Source organism: Carcharodon carcharias, chromosome 13, assembly GCF_017639515.1.
Source record: "Carcharodon carcharias isolate sCarCar2 chromosome 13, sCarCar2.pri, whole genome shotgun sequence".
NCBI lineage: Eukaryota > Metazoa > Chordata > Chondrichthyes > Lamniformes > Lamnidae > Carcharodon > Carcharodon carcharias.
Window position 1 is genome coordinate 52,447,552 of NC_054479.1, and position 21,964 is coordinate 52,469,515.

The 21,964-nt window shown below is 40.3% G+C and overlaps 1 protein-coding gene across 1 annotated transcript in view; it reads right to left on the reverse strand.

The window, feature by feature from the left end:
- cita (citron rho-interacting serine/threonine kinase a) overlaps nucleotides 1-21,964 on the reverse strand; it is a 225,547-nt gene that overhangs the window by 104,106 nt on the left and 99,477 nt on the right. The window contains exons 14-19 of the mRNA XM_041203457.1: nucleotides 11,490-11,660; nucleotides 10,812-10,865; nucleotides 8,388-8,441; nucleotides 6,811-6,951; nucleotides 2,089-2,214; nucleotides 108-203 (exon numbers count right to left, since the gene is read on the reverse strand). Of these exons, the coding sequence (XP_041059391.1) occupies nucleotides 108-203; nucleotides 2,089-2,214; nucleotides 6,811-6,951; nucleotides 8,388-8,441; nucleotides 10,812-10,865; nucleotides 11,490-11,660 (642 nt within the window). The remainder of the gene's footprint in view (nucleotides 1-107; nucleotides 204-2,088; nucleotides 2,215-6,810; nucleotides 6,952-8,387; nucleotides 8,442-10,811; nucleotides 10,866-11,489; nucleotides 11,661-21,964) is intronic.

The following is a 21,964-nucleotide window of genomic DNA, read 5'->3' on the forward strand; positions in this document are numbered from 1 at the left end:
AAACTGGTCTGATGACTACTTCAGCGTAATCACCCTGAGAACAGCACAAGATGTTTGCTGCTTTTGTTACAGAATCAAATCTCTATTATTCATTTTCTGTCTCTTACCTTCATTTTATCTTCATAGAGCTGTTCTTTCTGTCGGAGGTTGGTTTCCATGCGTTGTGCTGTTGCCTGGGCCTCACACCAGCTTTCCTCCAACTCCTATGTTAGTATAGAGAGCAGGATCATTGTAAACAACAGAGTAAACAGTTAATTTGTTCATATGCTGATTTCTACAGGTAGGAGTATCCATAACACAATCTTTATGGACCTAAAACTTAGCTCTTATCTGATCTCTGTGCAAGCAAGCATCAGAAATCAAATCTTTTCAGAACATAATTGTCTTGCACCTTATATGTAGTGTCAAGTTTCAGTGAACAACCCAGTAAAGGCTCAAATCAGCCCAGGCAACTCATGCAGGACTCAAAACGTCAACTCTTTTCTTCTCCGCCGATGCTGCCAGACCTGCTAAGTTTTTCCAGGTAATTGTGTTTTTGTCATGAACCAAAATATTGGGTAGGATACATTCTCAGGCAGCACACAACATGAGACATCTTTATCTAATCAACATAGGATGGCAGCGCACTGGATACTGAAACATATCAAGTCAAAAGACCACAGCAAGACTGGTTAAAATCATGATCTTAATCCCAAGGGGATGCCCCAAGACTGAATCAGGGAAGTGGATGGAGAAGTACACTGCTGAAATAAAGAGAGCTCATAGACTGAAGTGGGTGAAGCTGCTGGCGGCAGAGCACAGGAAGCTGTTCATCTCCATAAGAAAACTGAAGTCGATAAAGTATATTTAGGAGACCCATTTCTTTTTCAAGACTCATTATGACCATTTGTCCATTTCTTTCTTCCCAAAGGCCTAAAATCCCTTTAATGGTGATACAGGAACCTGTCTCATTCATTTTTTAGTGTTCTAAATGACTGCACTGTTTGGCAGACAGAATCACAATCTTTACAGTGCAGGAGGCCATTTGGTCCATTGAATCTACACTGACTCTCTGAAAGAGCATTCTACCTAGTCCCACTCCCCTGCCTTATCCCCATAACCTTGCACATTCTCTCTTTTCAGGTAGCAATCCAATTCCCTTTTGAATACCTCGACTGAACCTGTCTCCACCACCCTCTCAGGAAGTTTGTTCCAGACTCCAACCACCCTCTGGGTGAAAACTTTTTCCTCACATCACTATTACTCCTTTTGCCAATTATTTTGAATCTGTGCCCTCGAGTTCTTGATGCTCCCTTAAGTGGGGACAGTTTCTGACTATTTACCCTGCCCACGCCCCTCAGGATCTTCAATACCTATTCCATAAATTAACTCTAGGAGCCAAGTTGCATGGTACGTTTAGGACATTAATTAATTTCTTCATAACCTACATCTGTCTTCTTCCTCCACCACTTTCCCATCCCAAATTCACCTCTCCTAGTTTTGTACAGAATAAGCCTCCACATTCACACAAATCATCTTTGCTGATCCTGTCACTTCAACAGCTTTTAATAATTTTCCAATGAGAGTGGATTGTGTGTGTAGCAATGATGCAGAACAAAGCTTTACATCAATCAGGATGACCCCTAATAACAGCACACTAAGCTGCTTTCCATATCAAAGTACCAGACAGCAGGATCAAACCCAACACTGCACTGAGCAGCACATACCACTACAGGGTTAAGCAGCATATCAGTCTCAGGCAGCACATCAGCACAGCATGAATCACCAGTTCAGGGAAACCATTTCAATTTTCTTGCTTCTCTCTCCAACTTTGCTGTGGGGCTGAAAATGGTAATGAATCAATACCAGACTACTCTGACATGACATGCCTGAGGTCAGCATGAACCACTTCATGGCAAAGACCTTTAATAGGTCACCTGCTCACTCAGCCACGCAAGGAGGGTAGTCCCGTAAAAGTAACAGCTGGGAAGGGGGTGTGGACTGGGGGGAAGCATTACAACATACTCTCTTCCCATTATCCTCCTACCAGGTACCTTTTCCCTTGCACTGCTAGTATTATTATCTTCACTGTCAACTTCTTATACATACCAGGATTTTCTGAGCCATTTGTTGGATTTGCTGAGATTTTGTCTGCAAATCCTCCTTCAACTTATTTTCTCTGCGTTCCACCATCTCAAGCCGCTTCACTTGGTTCTCCAGAGACTTGCGACGTTCCTACAATCAACAACATATCAGAAATTTCTACTGGATCTGCAGTGACAGTTACACAGGGTATTAACACACTACTACCCAACAGACTGTGACAATAGGCCATTTGCCAGTCATTTTAACCACGTTACAAAACTTTGTCTTAAATGCATATAGAGGTAACAGAAATGATACTGCAATTTCTAAATAATATTAATACCTCTAAACTAAGGAAGTGTCTATACATCACAGTGTATGTTAAGTAGCTTAATGGTAATGTTAGTAAACCTTCTACGAGTAAAAAGATAAATCACTTATCAAAGCTGCAGTCATGTCTGTTCTTAGAACTCATAAACCATGTCTGCATCTCCAAAGAGCAGCAAACCTTACAGCACACCGAGTCATTTAATCAGATGACTTCCTGTCCAAAACATAACAGCTTAATACTGCAACACACAAACTTGTATTTGTATTGCATCTTTCGCAATCTTGGAATGTCCCAAAGCACTTCACAGCCAATGAAGTACTTTTGAAATGCAGCCACTGTTATTACATTGGAAAGTGTTTCTTTTCCATCAAAGGTGTACAACATGCAACCCTTCCTAGTATAGAGTTTAGGGAAGGAACTCCAGAGCTCAGCCCCTAGACAGCAGAAGGCACAAATGCATTGTGAGGGGAACAGGTGGGGAAATGCACAAGGGGTCAGACCCTAAGGGATAGAGGGCTGAGTAATAGTTATAATGCTGAGAGAGATTACAGAGATAGGTAGGAGAAGGATCATAAGATGATTTGAAAAAGAGAATTAAACAGAGTTAGATTCATCAGCACATCACTGGAAGCTGACCCCAAGTATTTTTTCCCTTATACTTTCATGGGGTGTGGACAGCATTGCTCATGCCTAATTGCCCTTGAACCAAGTGGCTTGTTAGGCTATTTCAGAGGGCAGTTAAGAGTCAACCACATTGTTGTGGGTCTGGAGTCACATGTAGGCCAGGCCAGATAAAGATGGCATATTTCCTTCCCCAAAGGACATAGTGAACCAGATGGGTTTTTACAACAATCAATGATAGCTGTCATGGTCACCATGACTGATGCTAGCTTTATATTCCAGCTTTATTAATTGAATTTAAATTCCACCATTTGCCATGGTGAGATTTGGGTCCATGTCCTCAAAGCATTAGCTTTGGTCTCTGGATTACTAGTCCAGTAACATTACCACTATGCAACCATTACCTGTTGGGCAGTGCAGGCAGCAGTTGAAGTCCCAGATCTACCTGCAGCAACCAACTTCTGCTACCAGACGGAGCCCAGGACCTTAGTGCGAGTTCAGAATGAGAGCCAGGAGTGAAGCTTGAAGCTGCTGAAGAAGAGTCCAAGGATTAAGGACAAAGACCGGGGGTCAGAAAGACCCTACACATCCTAGGGTCTTAAAGGAGGTAGCTAATGAGGTAGCCGATGCACTGGTGTTAATTTTCCAAAGTTCACTAGATTCTGAAGGTGGATAAATCACCTGGACCAGATGGATTACACCCCAGAGTTCTGAAGGAGATAGCTGAAGAGATAGTGGAGGCGTTAGTGGCGATCTTTCAGGAATCACTGGAGTCAGGGAGGGTCCCAGAGGACTGGAAAATCGCTAATGTAACCCCCCTGTTTAAGAAGGGAGTGAGGCAGAAGTCAGGAAATTACAGGCCGATTAGCCTGACCTTGGTCGTTGGTAAGATTTTAGAGTCTATTATTAAGGATGAAATTTCAGAATACTTGGAAGTGCATGGTAAAATAGGGCAAAGTCAGCATGGTTTCATCAAGGGGAGGTCATGCCTGACAAATCTGTTAGAATTCTTTGAGGAGGTAACGAGTAGGTTAGACAAAGGAGAGCCAATGGATGTTATCTACTTGGACTTCCAGAAGGCCTTTGACAAGGTGCTGCACAGGAGGCTGCTCAGTAAGATAAGAGTCCATGGTGTTAGAGGCAAGGTACTAACATGGATAGAAGATTGGCTGTCTGGCAGGAGGCAGAGAGTGGGGATAAGGGGGTCCTTCTCAGGATGGCAGCCGGTGACTAGTGGAGTTCCGCAAGGGTCAGTGTTGGGACCACAACTTTTCACTTTATACATTAATGATCTAGATGAAGGAACTGAGGGCATTCTGGCTAAGTTTGCAGATGATACAAAGATAGGTGGAGGAACAGGTAGTATTGAGGAGGCGGGGAGGCTGCAGGAGGATTTGGACAGGTTAGGAGAATGGGCAAACAAGTGGCCAATGAAATACAATGTGGGAAAGTGTGAGGTCATGCACTTTGGTAGGAATAGAGGCATGGACTATTTTCTAAATGGGAAGAGAATTCAGAAATCTGGAGTGCAAAGGGACTTGGGAGTCCTAGTCCAGGATTCTCTTAAGATTAACTTGCAGGTTGAGTCGGTAGTTAGGAAGACAAATGCAATGTTGGTATTTATTTCAAGAGGACTAGAATATAAAAGCAGGGGTGTGCTGCTGAGGCTTCATAAGGCTCTGGTCAGACCACATTTAAAATATTGTGAGCAATTTTGGGCCCCATATCTCAGGAAGGATGTGCTGGCCCTGGAGAGGGTCCAGAGGAGATTCACGAGAATGATCCCAGGAATGAAAGGCTTAACATATGAAGAACGTTTGAGGACTCTGGGTCTATACTCGATGGAGTTTAGAAGGATGAGGGGGGATCTGATTGAAACTTACAGAATACTGAAAGGCCTGGATAGAGTGGACGTGGGGAAGATGTTTCCATTAGTAGGAGAGACTAGGACCCGAGGGCACAGCCTCAGAGTAAAGGGAAGACCTTTTAGAACAGAGATGAGGAGAAATTTCTTTAGCCAGAGAGTGGTGAATCTATGGAATTCATTGCCACAGAAGGCTGTGGAGGCCAGGTCATTGAATATATTTAAGACCAAGATAGATAGGTTCTTGATTGGTAAGGGGATCAAAGGTTACGGGGAGAAGGCGGGAGAATGGGGTTGAGAAACTCATCAGCCATGATTGAATGGCGGAGCAGACTCGATGGGCCGAATGGCCTAATTTCTGCTCCTATGTCTTATGGTCTTATTCTGGAAAGGTTTCATCTGACTGGAAAATAGCAAATAAAACCCCTTTATTCAAGAGGGGAGGGAGACAGAAAACAGGAAACTATGGGCCAGTTAGCTTGACATCTATCATGGGGAAGTTGTTAGAATCAATCATTAAGAGGTTATAGCTGGGCATTTAGAAGAGCTAAAGGCATTCGGGAAGACTCAGCATGGTTTTGTGAAAGTAAAATCATGTTTAACGAATTTATTGGAGTTCTTTGAAGGAGTAACATGCGCGGTGGATAAAGGGGAGCCTGTGGACGTACCGTACTTGGATTTCCAGAAGGCATTTGATAAGGTGCCACATCCAAGGTTATTACAGAAAATAAAAGCGCATGGTGTAGTGGATAACATATTAGCATGGATAGAAGATTGGCTGGCTGGCAGAAAGCAGAGAGTATACATAAATGGGTCTTTTTTGGATTGGCAGGACGTGACGAGTAGGGTCCCACAAGGGTCTGTGCTGGGGCCTCAACTTTTTACGATTTACATCAATGACTTAGATGACAGGAGCAAAGACATGGTAGCTAAATTTGAAGATGACACAAACATAGGTAGGAAAGTATGTTGCAAAGAGGGCATAAGGAGGTTGCAGATGGACATTAAAAGGTTGAGTGAGTGGGCAAAGACCTGGCGAATGGAGTTTAATGTGGGAAAATGTGAAGTTGTTCACTTTGGTAGGAAGAACCAAAAAGCAGAATACTACTTAAATGGAGGACATTTGCATAATTCTGAGATGCAGAGGGATCTAGGTATTATAGTACAAGTCACAAAAAGTTAGCATGCACGTACAGCAAGTAATTAAGAAGGCTAATGGAATGCTATCCCTTATAATGAGAGGGATTGAACATAAAAGTAAGGATGTCATGCTTCAGTTATACAGGGCATTGGTGAAACCGCACCTTGAATACTGTGTGCAGTTTTGGTCTCCTTATTTAAGGAAGAGTATAAATGCAGTTCGGAGGCGGTTCAGACATTTACTAGATTGATACCTGGAATGAGTGGGTTGCCTTATGAGGAAAGGTTGGATAGACAGGGCTTGTTTCCACCGGAGTTTAGAAGAGTGAGGGGTGATTTGGTTGAGGTATAAAAGTTCCTGAAAAGCTTTGACAAGTTGGACGTCCAAAGGATGTTTCCTCTTGTGTGTGAGTCCAGAACTAGGGGGTACTGTTTTAAAATTAGGGGCCACCCTTTTAGGACAGAGATAAGGAGAAATTCTTGCTCTCAGAGGCTTGTGTGACCTTGAAACTCTCAGCCTCAGAAGACAGTGGAGGCAGGGTCATTGAATATTTTTAAGACAGGTAGATAGATTCTTGTTAGGCAACGGAATCAAAGGCTATCGTGGGTAGATGGGAATGGGGAAATTGAATCACATTAAGATCAGCCATGATGTTATTGAATGGCACAGCAGGCTCGAGGGGCCGAATGGTCTACATCTGTTCATTTTTTATGTTCTTATGTACTGAAAGACGATTTAAGACTATATTGTGTTGACAAACCGTGTTCAGCAATTGAATCTATAATGTACCTCAGACTCCACCAGTTTCTTCCTGATACTTTCACCAGAATTCTCACGACCTTGTAGTTTCTCAAGGTCTCTCTCTGCACGTTCTTTAGCCTGACGCACATTCTGCAGGAGATCTGTGGCTTCAGAGCTTGCTTTCACTGCCTGAATAACCATAGAACAAAAATGATGCCAGAGTCAGTTTAGGATTCATTTTAAGTAATTAAATCTAGGTGGTCTCCTGACAAAAAAAGGCTTTGAGTTTTGAGTGGGTCACTTTGACTGGGTTTGCTCATAAGTTCCATCCCAGACAATCAGGTCATAAACTTTACAGGAACACTAACTAATTACCTAGGCTTAGCTAATTCTTATTTTAATTTAATTTTTGTTTTTGTTGTGTATGTGTAATGGTGTTGTCTATGTTTATTATTGAATTAAAATCTCAGATTTGATTGATGTCCTCTGATGAAGTGACTGGGAACATCATTTAGTGATTAATATTAGATTATGAGGATTGACCAATCAGAAAACACTCAAAATATGGAAGAGATGTGGGTCAGCTATTTCAGTAGTTGCATTGAAAGAAAAAAGGAAAAACTAATTTACATTTATACTGTGCCTTTCACAATCTTTGGATAGCCCAAAAAAAACTTTTGAAGTGTAGTCACTTAAGTAATATAGGAAACACAGCAGCCGATATGTGCACAAGTCCCACAAGAAAATGAGATAAATGATCAGTTAAAATATCTTAAATATGTTAGTTAAGGAATAAATGTTGGTCAGGACAGCAGAAGGACTCCCCTCTTCTTCTTTGAATAGTGCCATGGGATCTTTTATGTCCACTCTGGAAGTTACTGGATCTCAATTTTGTAAAGCATATGCACTGGAGTTAATGGTATAATACTTTGTTGTCAAGACTAAAAACTGACAAAGTCTTCTTGCACTCCTATTCAAACCAGTAACCAAAAGAATAGAATGGCAGCGTTGCAGATTCCAGAGTTAGACACATTAGGCATATAATGCATGTGAGGCTGAAAGCACTTTTTTAATCCTCATTTTGTTTTCCTATGTTGTTTGCTAATGGTATCTAGTTCAATGAACCACCAATTATAATAATGATTTGTTTTAACAGGTTTAGACTGCAGAACATAGCAAATCCTATCACAAGGTGTTCAATGTTTTTACATCCTAAGATGCAAAGAAATGAGATGGCCCTTTAGCCCATATAACCTCACCCTCCCTGAATATTGCCTTCCCAATGCAGCAACCTGCACTTCTTAATGAATCCAGTGTCCTAACTTCAATCATCCCTTCCATCTGTTAATCATCCTCTGTACAAATACTTCCAGATATCTGCTAACACAAATCTCAGCATGTCCCATTTGTTTATTATCACCCAACCCTACTAACACCCAGGCCTCTTTACACTACCCCTTAGCAAGGTCCATCTTACCCAGCGTTCCAGGCATTGGATCTGTGTAAGTTCCATTCTCCTGAAGAAAATTGCATATTCATATATTATGGAACAATTTGCATCCTTCCAATGAAAATCACCACCATTAAAATCAACTATGTTTCCTTCCCCTGGGGAATTGCATTACCTTAGCGAGTTTCTCCTGCAATTCCTGTATTTTCTTCTGCTGTTCTGCATTCATCTGAAAGACACAAAGGCCATAAATACTATGGACAGAAATGATCAAAAACACATATTTTTATTTTCACACTTTTTTCAACATCTTTGAACTTAACTATACTCATATTACTTCCTCTTTTCTAACAGATAAGTAGCAATGAAAAATGAGTAGTTCCACTATCTTTCTGTGGAATAAATCAGTAATAATTGGGTTGTGTGATAAGTTCTTAAATCAAAACCAAGTCAAGCGTGCTCCCGTGCAGTTTATCTGCCCCACATGATGGATAGCAATGCTCATACACTCTAATTCCAGATTATAGGACATTTAACTCTGTCTTTAGTTTCTTCAAAGCATTTGCCAGGTTAGAAACTGGACGAAGAGTATTCTTTTTTCAAACCAAGCACTGAATGCACTTGAAATTGTTCATTATCCATCTTAAAAAAACAATTTCCCCCAGCTTTCAGCAAAGCAGCTTTCAACAACATATCGAAAGAGCAGACTCTGGGTTTAAATATTAATATTAGATATATTTTAAGTAACCTTTGATTACACTGAAATAATTTGCAGTAACCTCGTAATCACACTGATCAGACTCCTTTTCGTAATACTAATGTAGAAATGGTCCTAATTTTTGGATTTCATTTAGCGAATACATTACTTTGCCCTTGCCCCCAGTTCTACACCAATTGCCTCTACCTCCTAATACATTTTATTTATACACACTCATACGCATGTATATCTTTCCCCTATGTATTTTTCTGTTTCAATCGCTACAGATTCAATTCTAGAACAGCTTAATTTAGGGGCTTTCCAGAAGTTAATCCAAATTCAACCAGTCAATACAATCCCAAGTATTGCTGAAAAATGAGACATGTTGAAGCTTTTTGCCTTGCACTCATCAGGACACTTCTCAAGAATACCAATATAAAGGAAAAACAACAATTTATATATGTGAAGAGAATGCTGATTGGTTGGCAAGTAGATTCTGGTTGGTAGAGGCATTGCCATGGAGAATGCACCAGTGATGGTGACTGACAGTTAACTGCGAAGCATTTTTAAAAAAATTAAACCAGCAGCTTGACCCTTATATCCTTCAGAGCAATGGCTTGATCTGAGTCAGTGAATGGCTGTCACTTATTTTGTTTAGCTGAAACAGGCTCAATGTGTGTACATTTTCTTTCTATCTGCAAAGAACAATACATATATTAATATATGTAGCTTCCAGTGCATGCAAATGTGCCACACGCAAGCCTGACTGCCAATCTTTAATTAGTTTTCAGCGTAATTCTTAGCACACTGAAGGCTATTTAGCAAATATTGTCTAATCGCGGAATCACACCTAATGCTGGACACTGTGTTTTGAGTTTTACAAGCACGGGCTGGTTGGATATGGTCTGTACCTTACCCGTTGCAAACAGTGGCCAGGACATGCCGTTTGATACAATTTGCCTGTCTTTGGGATGTACGGCCTACATACCTAGCATCACACTAGCACTGAAATTCATATACCACATTTCTCATTTGTGTGATAGGCAGAACGTCTTTTTAGTTTGACAGCAGCATCCTATTCCAAGTACTACAAGATTGGTCTTATCGACAACCTTGTAAATAGGACCCAAGCTATTTGCTCAGCATGCAAGCTTGATGCTGATATGGAGCACATCAAAGACATCATGCAAGATAACAGCTACCCTGATCAGATCAATTCGCATTGTATATCACGCAAACTCATGAATGGGATTAAGGCTGTCACTTTTGGCCCTGAAAAGTGCCTCGTCTACCTCAGATTACTCTGGAAGACAAGGTATATCAAATATTTGAGCAACAGGTGAAGCTGGCTGTTTGACACTGCTACTATGCCAGTAGTAACACAAATGGTATTCACCACTCACAGTTTGTGTGTACTGGAAGCTACATATATCAATACACAGGACCCTGTTCTTTGCTGACAGAAAGAACATGTAAACACATTGCGCCTATTTCAGCGAAACAAATTCAGTGACAGCCATTTGCTGACTCATTCCTCAGGGCAATGCCTTGGCCAATCAGAGTCAAGCTGCCTGGTTTAAATTTCAAACAATGTTTGGCAGTTAAGTGTCATTCACCATCAATGGTGCATTTTCCTTGGCAACACCTCTACCAATCAACACTCTCTTCACATTCAGTATAAATTAGTGCCTTCCCTTTATATTAATATTCTTGCAAAGTGTCCTGATAAAAAGCTTAGACATGTCCCTTTTCCGCAATACTCTTCCAAATAAGTAGTCATTTATAAGTAAAATTAAATTATCTAAACAACTCTACCATATACTCAAGCTGGGAAAAAAGCCAAACAATGCATCTAAATAACAATTAAATTAGTGAAGAAAGGTTAATATAAAGTAAAAAAACCTTTTCAAGTTTGGCGTACACCTCTCCAACTTCAGCTTTTCCCTGGTCTCTGGTCTGTGAATGGAAGATCAGTCTTGATGTCAGTGACTTGGATCAAATCAGGATATGAACACTGTGCCCCCTCACACGCAAACACATTGCACTGCATCTATTCTTAACATTAGAGTAGAATCGGCTCCAGAAAGATTAACAACAGCAACATTACACAAAATGCAATATTCATTGCTGAACTTAAGACGAAGCAAGTAGCCAAAATTGCAAGCAAATTATAGTAGGTGACAAGCATTCTTCACTTTCATCAAGAGTACATTTCGCAGAATATTGGAAAGTCCTTTTGCATGCAAAGCTCACGAGTTCATCTTCAACCCAACCTGCCCTCTGTCATGGGGAATGCCTTATTGACTAGAGTGTAGCTAAGATAACCCACCCTGTCAGAATGAGAAGCAAGCAGTGTTTAGATTTCAACTAGGAATGTAGTTAATCATGACTCAAACGTGACTATCAAGCAGTTTGACAAAGGGACACCCTGCCACGGTGACAATCCCCTCCATTTATGGTAAGTCCATGACCTCACCATATCACAGGCTCCTTGGTGTGCAAAATTCAATGTCATCACCTCAACACTTATTCCATGCCATCTCCCTCCCATCCACTGTTGGGACAGATGCTCAGACCAACCTTCTGTAGTTTCTGCTGGGATTCAGCTGCTTTCCGCCTATATTCATCTGCTGTAATTCGAGTATCTCTTAGTTCTGACTCGTAGAGGTCAGCCCGTCGGCGGGCAGCAGCAAGATCCTCCTCCAATTGTCGTACAGTCACTTCCATCTCCTCCATTTGAGCATGAAACTCCTGTTTAAAAATGGGGGGAAAAGTACAAGGAGCTTGTGGGAAGGAGCAAGTCATCCTCAAACCAAATACTTTGATAACCAGTTAAAAAGCACAGAATTGAAGCAAATAAATAACAATGACATTTGCTCCTTTAGAAAAGGAGAGGGCAAAAGTTCAACACAAAGGCAAAATGCTGGAAATCTGAAATAAAAACTGAAAATGCTGGGAATGCTCAGCAGGTCTGGCAGCATTTGTAGAGGCAGAAACAGAGTTAATATTTCAGGCCTGTGAGTTGTCATCAGAAGTTCAAAATAGATTACTTTAAATTGTTAATTTTTGTACACTAACTAACTACAAGGAGGAGGTAATAACCCAAACCAAGCACCCCAAGAGGAACGTGATCAGTCCAAGGTCAAGATGTGGCTGACACTTTCATGTGAATAATCACTACGCCCTAAATGCCTAGCAGATCAGCCAGAGAAATCATACCTTCCTGATAACAATATTTTGTTAAGTTATGCGGTTTTTCACCTTGAAGTCTGCCTTTTAAAGTTATGTGCAGATAGGGGTTGCTTGTATTGACTGTTTTGTAGTTCCAAGTTCTGTATCCCCTTGTTAAACATCAGTCCAATCCAAAAGAGCACCACTTGCAAACCAGGAGTTTTCAATTTCTGAGTCGACACCTCATTCATGGATAAGCGATGCTGAGTCAAGAAATCCAACACTATATTGATTTTGCTGGGCTGAGGCTTACAGTTTTAGTAGCAGAAATAAAAGAAATAGCCTTTCCTATTCTCCTCAACTCCTTAATTTCACTTCTATGGTTATTACTAAATTTTAAAAGAACTTCAGGCCTGATCACCTAGTCCATGGTACAAGTATGTGTATTTATAAACCATCCGGACTTGGAGATCATGCACTGCTCATGTCAGAGAAAGCATGGAGTTTGATGGGGAGGCGTGAAAGGTTGGTTCAAAGTAGCTCCAGGTTTAATTGTCATAGCTCTATGATGAGTCTTCATCCAGGTGACAGCCAGCATCAAGCAGAGAAGTTTATTGAAATATAATTGTACATAATGCGTAAAAATGGCAGCAATTAGTGAGAGGAGATAGAGCCAGGCATGGGAATGGACTTGTAAGACAGCAAGTCGAGAGCCAGTTAACAAGAGGAGCAGTGGTCAATAGATCCAGGCTGGGAATGGACCTGACACAAAATGAGAGGAGTAGAAGATAGAACCAGACCTGGAAATGGACTTGACGGAGAATGAGAGGAGCTGCGGGAGATAAAGCCAGGCTGGGAGTGGACCTGATGGAGAATGAAAGGAGCGGCAGTAGGTAGAACTAGACCTGGGAATGGACCTGACGGAGAACGAGAGGAATGCCAGGAGATGAAGCCAGACCTAGGAACAGACCCGATGGAGTACACAAGGAGCAGCAGCAGGTAGAGCCAGACCTGTTAATGGACCTGACAGCGAACGAGAGAAGCATCTCGCTCTCCAACCAGTATTCTGTACAGTCATAATAATGGGCAAGTTGAACTATTATATTAAACTAGGATAGCAATAGTGTAAAGGGCAGAGAGAGAGAAGTGTGTTCAGAAGATTTTTCTTGATCAGTACATTTCTGACCCAATGAGGAGGCATTACTGGATCTAGTTCTGGGAAATAAGGTGGATCAAGTGGATCAAATGCTAATGGGAGAACATTTAGGCATCAGTTTTCACTATATCATGAGATTTCGATTAACTATGGAAAAAGACAAGGAGCAATCTAGAGCAAAAATACTGAATTGGAGGAGGACCAATCTCAGTGGGTGGAGAACAGGTCTGTCCCAGGTAACTGAAATTAAAGAGACGGATCAATTAAGGAAAGTTAAAGGTAAATCGTACATTGCAAATTTTAGATGAGGTAACAGAGAGGGTTGATCAGGACAATGCAGCTGATGTGGCGTATATGGGCTTCCAAAAGACATCTGATGAGAGCCAGATAATAGGCTCATCAGTAAAGTTGAGACCCATGGCATAAAAGGAATAGCAGCATGATACAAAGTTGCTGGACTGCAACTTTAAGAAGGATGTGAAGACTTTTGAGAGGGTACAGAAAAGATTTATGAGAATGGTTCCAGGGATGAGGGTCTTCAGTTAAGTGGATAGATTGGAGAAGCTGGGGTTGTCCTCAGAGGAGAGAAGTTTGAGAAAAGATTTGATAAAGGTATTAAAAATCATGAGCAGTCTTGAAAGAATAGATAGGGAGAAACTGTTATCTTTGGCAGAGGGGTCAATGACCAGGGGACCGAGATTTAAGGTGATTGGCAAAAGAACCAAAGGTGACATGAGAATTTTTGTTTAATGCAGTAAGTGGTTCGTATCTGGAATGCACTGCCTGTGAGGGTAATGAAAGCAGATTCAATTCCAGCTCGAGAGTGAATTGGATAAGCACATAAGGGTAAAGAAATTCAGGGTTACGGGGAAGGGAGAGCAGGGAATTGAAATTAGCCAAATTGTGATTGCAGACAGCCAGTGCTCGACGTATTGAATGGCCTCCTTCTGTGCTTATTAACCACAATCTGTAACCTCATGGCCTGGCATATCTCTCACTCCACCATTATCATCAAGCTAGGGGACCAACCTTGGTTCAATGAGGACTGTAGGAAAGCATGCGAGAAGCAACATCAGGCATACCTAAAATTGAGGTGTCAACCTGGTGAAGCTACAACACAGGACTACACATATGCTAGACAGCAGAAACAGCATGCTACAGACAGAGCTGAATGATCCCATAACCAACAGATCGGATCAGAGCTAGGCAGTCCTGCCACATCCAGTCATGAATAGTGCTGGACAATTAAACAACTAACCAGGGCAGGAGGCTCCAAGAACATCCTCAATGATGGGAGCGCCCAGCACATTAGTGTAAAGGACAAGGTTGAAGCATTTGGAACCACCTTCAACCAGAAATGGATAATCCATCTTGGCCTTCTCCCAAGGACCCCACCATCACAGATGCCAGTCTTCAGGCGATTTTGATTCACTCCATGTGATATTAAGAAACTGTTTAATGAACTAGATACAGGAAAGGCTACAGCTTTCACAACATCCTGGCTATAGTACTGAAGACTTGTACTCCAGAACTAGCTGCACCTTAGCATCTACCCGACATTGTGGGCAATTGCCCTGGTATGTCCTGTCCACAAAAAGCAGGACCAATCCGAACTGGCCAATTGGCACTCCATCAGTTTACACTCAAACATCGACAAAATTGTGTAGGTTGTCATTGACAATGTTACCAAGCTGCACCTACTCAGCAATAACCCTGTTCACCAATGCTCAATTGTTCCTTTGGCAATTCCTCAGATATTGAAGCAGTCCAGGCCTGCATGCAGCAAAACTTGGACATCTTTCAGGGTTGGGCTGATATGGAGCACAAATATCACTTGCCACTTAAGTGCCAAGCAATGACCATCTCCAACAAAAGAGTGTCTAACCATCTGCATTGGACATTTAATGATTACCATCAACGTCCTGTAGGTCACCATTGTCCAGGAACTTAACTAGACCAAGCACCTAAATACTGCGACCACAAGAGCAGTTCAGAGGCGAGGTATTCTGTGGCAAATGACTCACCTCTGGGCTCCCCAAAGTCTTCCCCTATCTAGAAGGTACAAGTCAGGAATGTGATGGAATACTTTCCACTTGCCTGGATGTTGCAGCTTCAACAACATTCAAGAAGCTCGACACCATCCGCAACAAAGCAGCTCGTATAATTGGCACCCCGTCCAACACCATGAACATGCACTCCCTCTACCACTGGTGTTCCATGGTTATAGTGTATACCATCTAGAAGATGCACCTGCAGCAACTTGCCAAAGCTCCTTTGACAGCATCTCTTAGAACCCACAACCTCTACCACTAAGACCAAAGATAGCAAGCTCATAGGAACACCGCCATTTCCAAAATTTCCTTCAAGTCACATACCGTCCTTACTTGAAACTATAATCGCTGTTCCTTCACTGTTGCTGGATCAAAATCTTGGAACTCCCTCCCTAACAGCACTATGGAAGTACCTTCACCACATGGACTGCAGCAGTTCAAGGTGGCAGCTCACCACCACCTTCTCAAGGCAACTGAGGATGTGCAATGAATGCTGGCCTGGCCAGCAACACCCATAACCCGTGAATGAATAAAAAATTATGTTAAGCAGTTTTACCAGGTTAAAGGGCAAAATAAGAACATTCAGACCCTCAGCTCAATTTCCAGATATTAAAAATAGTTACCACAATGAAGCACTGAATATTTTTAGGCATTATTGTATAATATAATTTCACAATATTTTATTTAGCAGGTTCAAGCGTCGACTTTGATGTTGCTATGGCTACTGGTGCATAAGTTTGTTACTATAGTAACTGGTAATTGAAATTTAAGTAAAGCACTACAGGATTGCACAAATTTGAAGCTGTGGCTAATGCAATACTGCAGCACCTTTATTTTCAGTTCTGCATGGAGACAATAGTACAGCCCATAAAAATGGTGATACACCTTGTTTGCCAAACAGTTGACAGGAGTTGAACAGGTTCAGAATGTTAATACCCAAGCTTGGGAGGCCACACCTCATATTGAAAATTAGATTGCCTCCTTTCCACAATTGACTGCTGAGAGATGACTCTGACAAAAAAAACTGTTAAATATGCAGGAAAGTATATAGAAAAATAAGTGTCATACAAACAAGCAGACTCAAAAACAGATGAGTAGAGGAAAGTAATTGATACAAATGTGTTAAGATCTCCATAGAGACCAATAAATTTTAAAGAGAAATTTAAACTTCTAGTTAGTAGCTGAAAGAATGACATGGCAAGATTTCAGGTTTTAAACCTCTTGCTGCATCAACTGATTAAAATGCCCACCATTGGCTAAATACTACTTTCTTTTATGGGCAATTTATACTTTAAACTATAGAAATAAACAGTTCTTTTTTTTAAACTTATCACACATCGCACTCTCTACAGAATTACAGTTCTTGTAGCAAACAATTCACAGTTGCTCCTAGTTTCCAATGGGCTGCTTCCCTTTAACTTCCCCAACCAGGTCACTTTAAATCCCAGCACTCTCTCTTATTGTGACGGTTATTGCTGTGCTCAGTACAAGCACCACAATATTGGATATCATGCACTATAAGATCATACTTTGTGAAAGTGGCCACAAAACCTGTTAAGATGGCTGCAACTTAACTTGCAGTATGGATGATTAAACTGTGGACAGTATTCGATTCTGTGGCCAATATTTAGTTAAACATGGACCTGAACAGGGGTTCTTCGCAGCCACCTGTGAAGTTTAGACATCTCATTGCCTAAGGATGAAACAGCATTTGAAGAATATGGAGTTTAATATATGCCATACTGAACAAAGGAAGAATATCTGAGCTCAAGTTGGGGCATATATAAAAGTGAACAACCGTTGTCAACTGCAATTGTATTGTGGTGGTCTGGACCTCAGGGGTGGTAACCCTGTAGTCATGTGACTAAAGCTAACATTCAGGGGCTGCAGTTGAAATGCCCTGAAAAACAAATTCAGCAAAGAAACATCTGAAACAACTGAATCATCATAGCTGAAAGTCTTCTAATGCAGCCAAAGTATTGTACTTATTCCAGCTTCCAAGTCCACTTGAGAACCAGTATCCTGGATATTCATCTAGAAGAGGCTTCACAGCTTCATTTAGAATCTTTTGTTTCTAAAAGCCCTTCATTCCAACTAAAGTACTATCTCAAATAAGGCCAGCACTGACATAGACTCTGAGTTATAAATTCCATTTTTATAATTGCGACCATAACTTCATCTGTATCTAATCTTTGTGTGTAATAGTGCGAGTGAGATGAGCAATTGAGATGGTGAGATTTAAACATCTGAGGCAAGTGTGTGATAACAAGTAACCTTCTTTATTTTATAAATCACCAAAAAGCCTGCTGCTGGAATTTATTTTAAATTGGATAGGCAAATCTTCCAACCTTTTTTAATTCCTCACGAACTCTGTCTTCAATCTAAGCACAAACTCCCACCCACGTTCTGCGTGAACAAAATAGTTAGCATTTTCTCTGCTTCAGGTGCAAGCCTAGCCATTTCCACCACTACTCAGATGGCTGCAAACCACGCCAGACCAAACTGCAACCCCTGACAGAATGTGATATTTCTGAGTTTATAAGGAAGTCAGTAACCTGATCTCAAAATAGCTTCCCCTATCCTCTTCTCCATGGAAACAGGAAATACATTGACGTTTCCAGTTAGATAGAAAGCTAATCAGTTATCTTTGATCCAAACTCCCTTTCATCCTAGGATAAATAAACAGTTTACAGCACAACTGTTTATAACTTGATATAGATAACACCTTCCTTGGACTTCGAGAGACCAAGGGTCTACTCATTGTAGACCTAGAAATTGCTGTCATTGTGTCCAAGCATAAATACCTTGCACTTCACTTCCAATAAAACAACCTGAGTCCCTTTGACCTCCAACAATTAAACTAGCCAGACTTACTGTCAGGCATACTCCAGAACAGGTCAGATGACCCCTTCCATTTATAGCTACAGTCCAAGCTACAACAATCTTATAAATCATAAAACATAATCTTTTAAACCTCATAATTGTAACAAATGCTTAAAAGAAAAAAGTGATAGAATTTTGAGAGGAGAGGAAAATACTAAAACAAATGAAAAGGATATTTATTGTTATTGACAGATGAGCTTGCAGGTTTATAACGAATATACCCCCACTTTCATTTATTTCATTTACTGCTGGAGATTTTTCTATTTTCTATCCTATTCATTTATTCATTTTTGATTTATAATAATCCGTTAGTTTTGCCTCTCCACTAATCCCTAGCCATCCTGTAAAAGACCTATGTTCTCACATAATTACCTCCAAATCTTCATCAGGTCTCTTGTGCTGGATTCATACTTCTAGTTTTCCTATTTCCTTTATATCAGACAGCTTGCATGCTTCACTCCTCTCCTTCTCAGTTTCTGCAGTTATTAACTCCCTTCCCTATTAATGTATCATCTTACTTGTTAAATTTTCTGCCACCAGTATCATAAATTTTCCTTCTTTCCCCATATTTTGAAAGTTCTAATTTTCTCTTCGTAGCTCTCACTTCTCAATAGTTTAAATCCTTCTTCACTGCCTCCTTTCTTCTCTCCAGAAGGACATTTGTACTAGTCGAGTTAAAGTGACATCCGTCCTGACTATACTCTAAAATTTGTCCCAATGTCCTCAAAACATAACACTTTTCCTTCCGCACCATTTCTTAAGCCACACACTGACATACCTAATCTACTCTTTTTACTTGGTTCAGCAACATTTCTGAGAATACTGTCATTATGATCTTTCGTTTCAATCTGGAACCAGCTGCCTGCAACTCCCTCTGTAAGACCTCTATATCCAACTCTTTCACATCTCTTTTTTATGCAAACGAGATTAGAGCATTTTCCTTCCCTTCCAAGGCATTTTTTTAAACTATGGACAAGCAAAGCAGCGGATAAGTACCATAATAGAACATTTTTAGTATTATATGGAGTAATTGACAATTAAATTAAATACCACATATACCTCGTGTAAAAGTCAAATTTTTAATGTTTTAGGATAAAAGTTAGGGGATTGACATTTATATGGCTGGTGTTTTTGAGGGATTGACATGCATACTTGATTTGGGCCCAAAAAAGAAACTGTCGCAAATGGAATAAAAATAAACACTAAAGAATTCATTTTATTCTTACATTTATTTTATAACAATAAAAATATTATACATTTCATACAACACTATATAACATATATACTATAATGAATTAACCATAACACTGTAAAATTCTTTGAAATCACTCTGATCACTATTGAATCATTGAACAATTTCTCCCAATAGCCTGATTGTATAACATAATTGTATATGGATTTTCTTCAACGTCTTCATTAGTGGTAATATCAGTAACTTCAGCATCAACGTTACACAAGTAATTGTACTCGATACTGTTCAGCACGTTTAATTTTCCACATTTTAGAAATTTTTTTTTCATTTCACGTGTCGATGACACATTGCCACAATGCTGCTAGTGAGGGTGCTCACCTATTTCCATCTTCAGTGAATGCTTTTATCGCCTTCTAAAATCTAATTGTTCCACATCTTTCACATACTGTCCTTGTCCTGTTTATTTATACCCACATCCAAGTGCTGAACAACACTCATCAGACTGCCAGGAATAACTGCCACGTTGGTGCTGATTGATCTCACATCATGGACTGCATCGTCAACAGGGTGGGATTTGAACATGTCTCAGATGAGCAAACTTTTTTTTTTTGCATAGTTCTCCTGGACTCACATTCCAGCTTCTTTGACCCATTTCTTGCAAACACCTTCATCCATCCAGGGTCTCTCATGAACATAGAAAACAACTTTCTGAAACTTCTCTTTGGGAAGTGCATTGTGCCTGAATATCACTATCAACTTCAATTTTGTGCCATCTGCCATACAGGCAGAACCACTGTGAATCGCATCTTCTCGTGACCAGTTTTGACTAAGATTAGTGAAAAAACCATCCTTGTAACTATCTTGTTTGCTGGCATGTCAAAGTTCATAATATTTTGTCCATGTTTACAATGCAGGCCAATTGATATGCATTCTTCTTTTGATGATTTTATTGTCGAGTTCAGGTGACTGATGCTGTGAAACCTTTGCTTTCTGCCCAAATACTAAAAAGTGGCTTTTCATGAATCTTGTGCACCATCTGGCACTGGCACCGAAATACCATCCTTCTTCGTTTCTCCGAGATTGTTGAGTTGGATATCTCCACTATTTTCACAAAGCTTGTTAAGCCATTCTGCCACCTTTCTCTATAGTTTAAGCTGAGCTCTGTGCTTGTTATTCTTTAGCAAAGGCTCGTGATAGATCATGTGGTAAACATTAGTCTTGTCAATTGGCTGGGAGATTGCCACTAGAATTGGCGGAGGAAAATCTAAAGGTTCCCGTGTGTGCCTTTTAAATTAATGAAAGGTAGCTATTACCAGTAAGCGACTAATAATCATAACGCCATTTGATTCCTGCAAAACTAGAGTAGATTTTTACACAACATCTGTGGAAAATTTTGTTTTCTTTCCCCAGACAGTCATGGAAGCGACTTTTGCACAAGATCGATTTTTACACAAGTATATATGGTAATAAGATTACTATCCAATTATTGTAGCTCTTAATAAGTTTATGGGAGGCCAGGAACTAACAACTTCCTTCAGGCTTTAGGCATGAACTCAGCATGGAGCTGAGCAGGAGACCTGGGAGGAAGTTTGTGCGCATTGTCTAATCAGAAAGGCTAATTTAGTATTGGTGAAGATCCACAAATACAGTATTAACATTTAAAAGGACAAAGCTGATCAAGTCAAACACAAGCAATTGACCTAACATCATTTGGGGTTAAAAGAATGAAAGCTGCTAAACAATGGGCTCAAAGTGTAACTATATAGCAAAAGAAAAGTTTAATGATATAAAGTGTGGACAAATTTTAAGGTGGGGAATATTATTTTGAAACTTCAGTTTAATTGGAAATTACACAGGTGGATCATGGAAATTCCCACAACATAATTCAGCTTCCATAAAGCCTTCAAGATTCCCGATAAAACATTATAAAAATTAAAAACTATGGGAGCCTGGGCTAGCATATGTTTTTTTTGTGTGAAGCTATGTTAAAGATGGGAAACAGTGCATAATAGAATGTACCAGAGTAAGATGTAATGTCAGAGTGGCAAGAAGGAAAAGAAAAGGCAAAGGTGTCGAGTGGAGTGTAGCAAGGGTCATTGCATGGATCTCTAATTTGTTTCCCGACGTGACCTGGATTCAGAAGCAATTCTAAGTCTTTTCATTTAGCTTCATATAAGTATGGAAGTTACTTCAAGTGATGACTCAAAGCATCAATAGTAACCTTGGTGAGGATGGATTAACCCATGAAGTAAATTTGGTTTCATAAAGCGCTCCTTGTGCCTAACCTGTTGGTTTTCCTATAGGTGTAATGTCGAACAATATTCTATTGATCATATAATCTTTGTTTAAGAGGGGCAGTATCAGGTGTGTGCCCCATTACTCAAGCATTTTGAAAATCTTTTACTGCCTGAACGTAGCAAATCAAATTTACAGCCACCATTTCTACAAGTACCTCATCAGCTCAATTCTCCAGGCAGAGGACAACACTTCATAAAATAGGTTCAAAAGAATGACGCAGAATTTCAGGGAGGATAAGATTTCCTTATCAAGGAAAAATTGAAACGCATTAACTAGGATTTGATGCCCATGTTGCTTTTGGTGA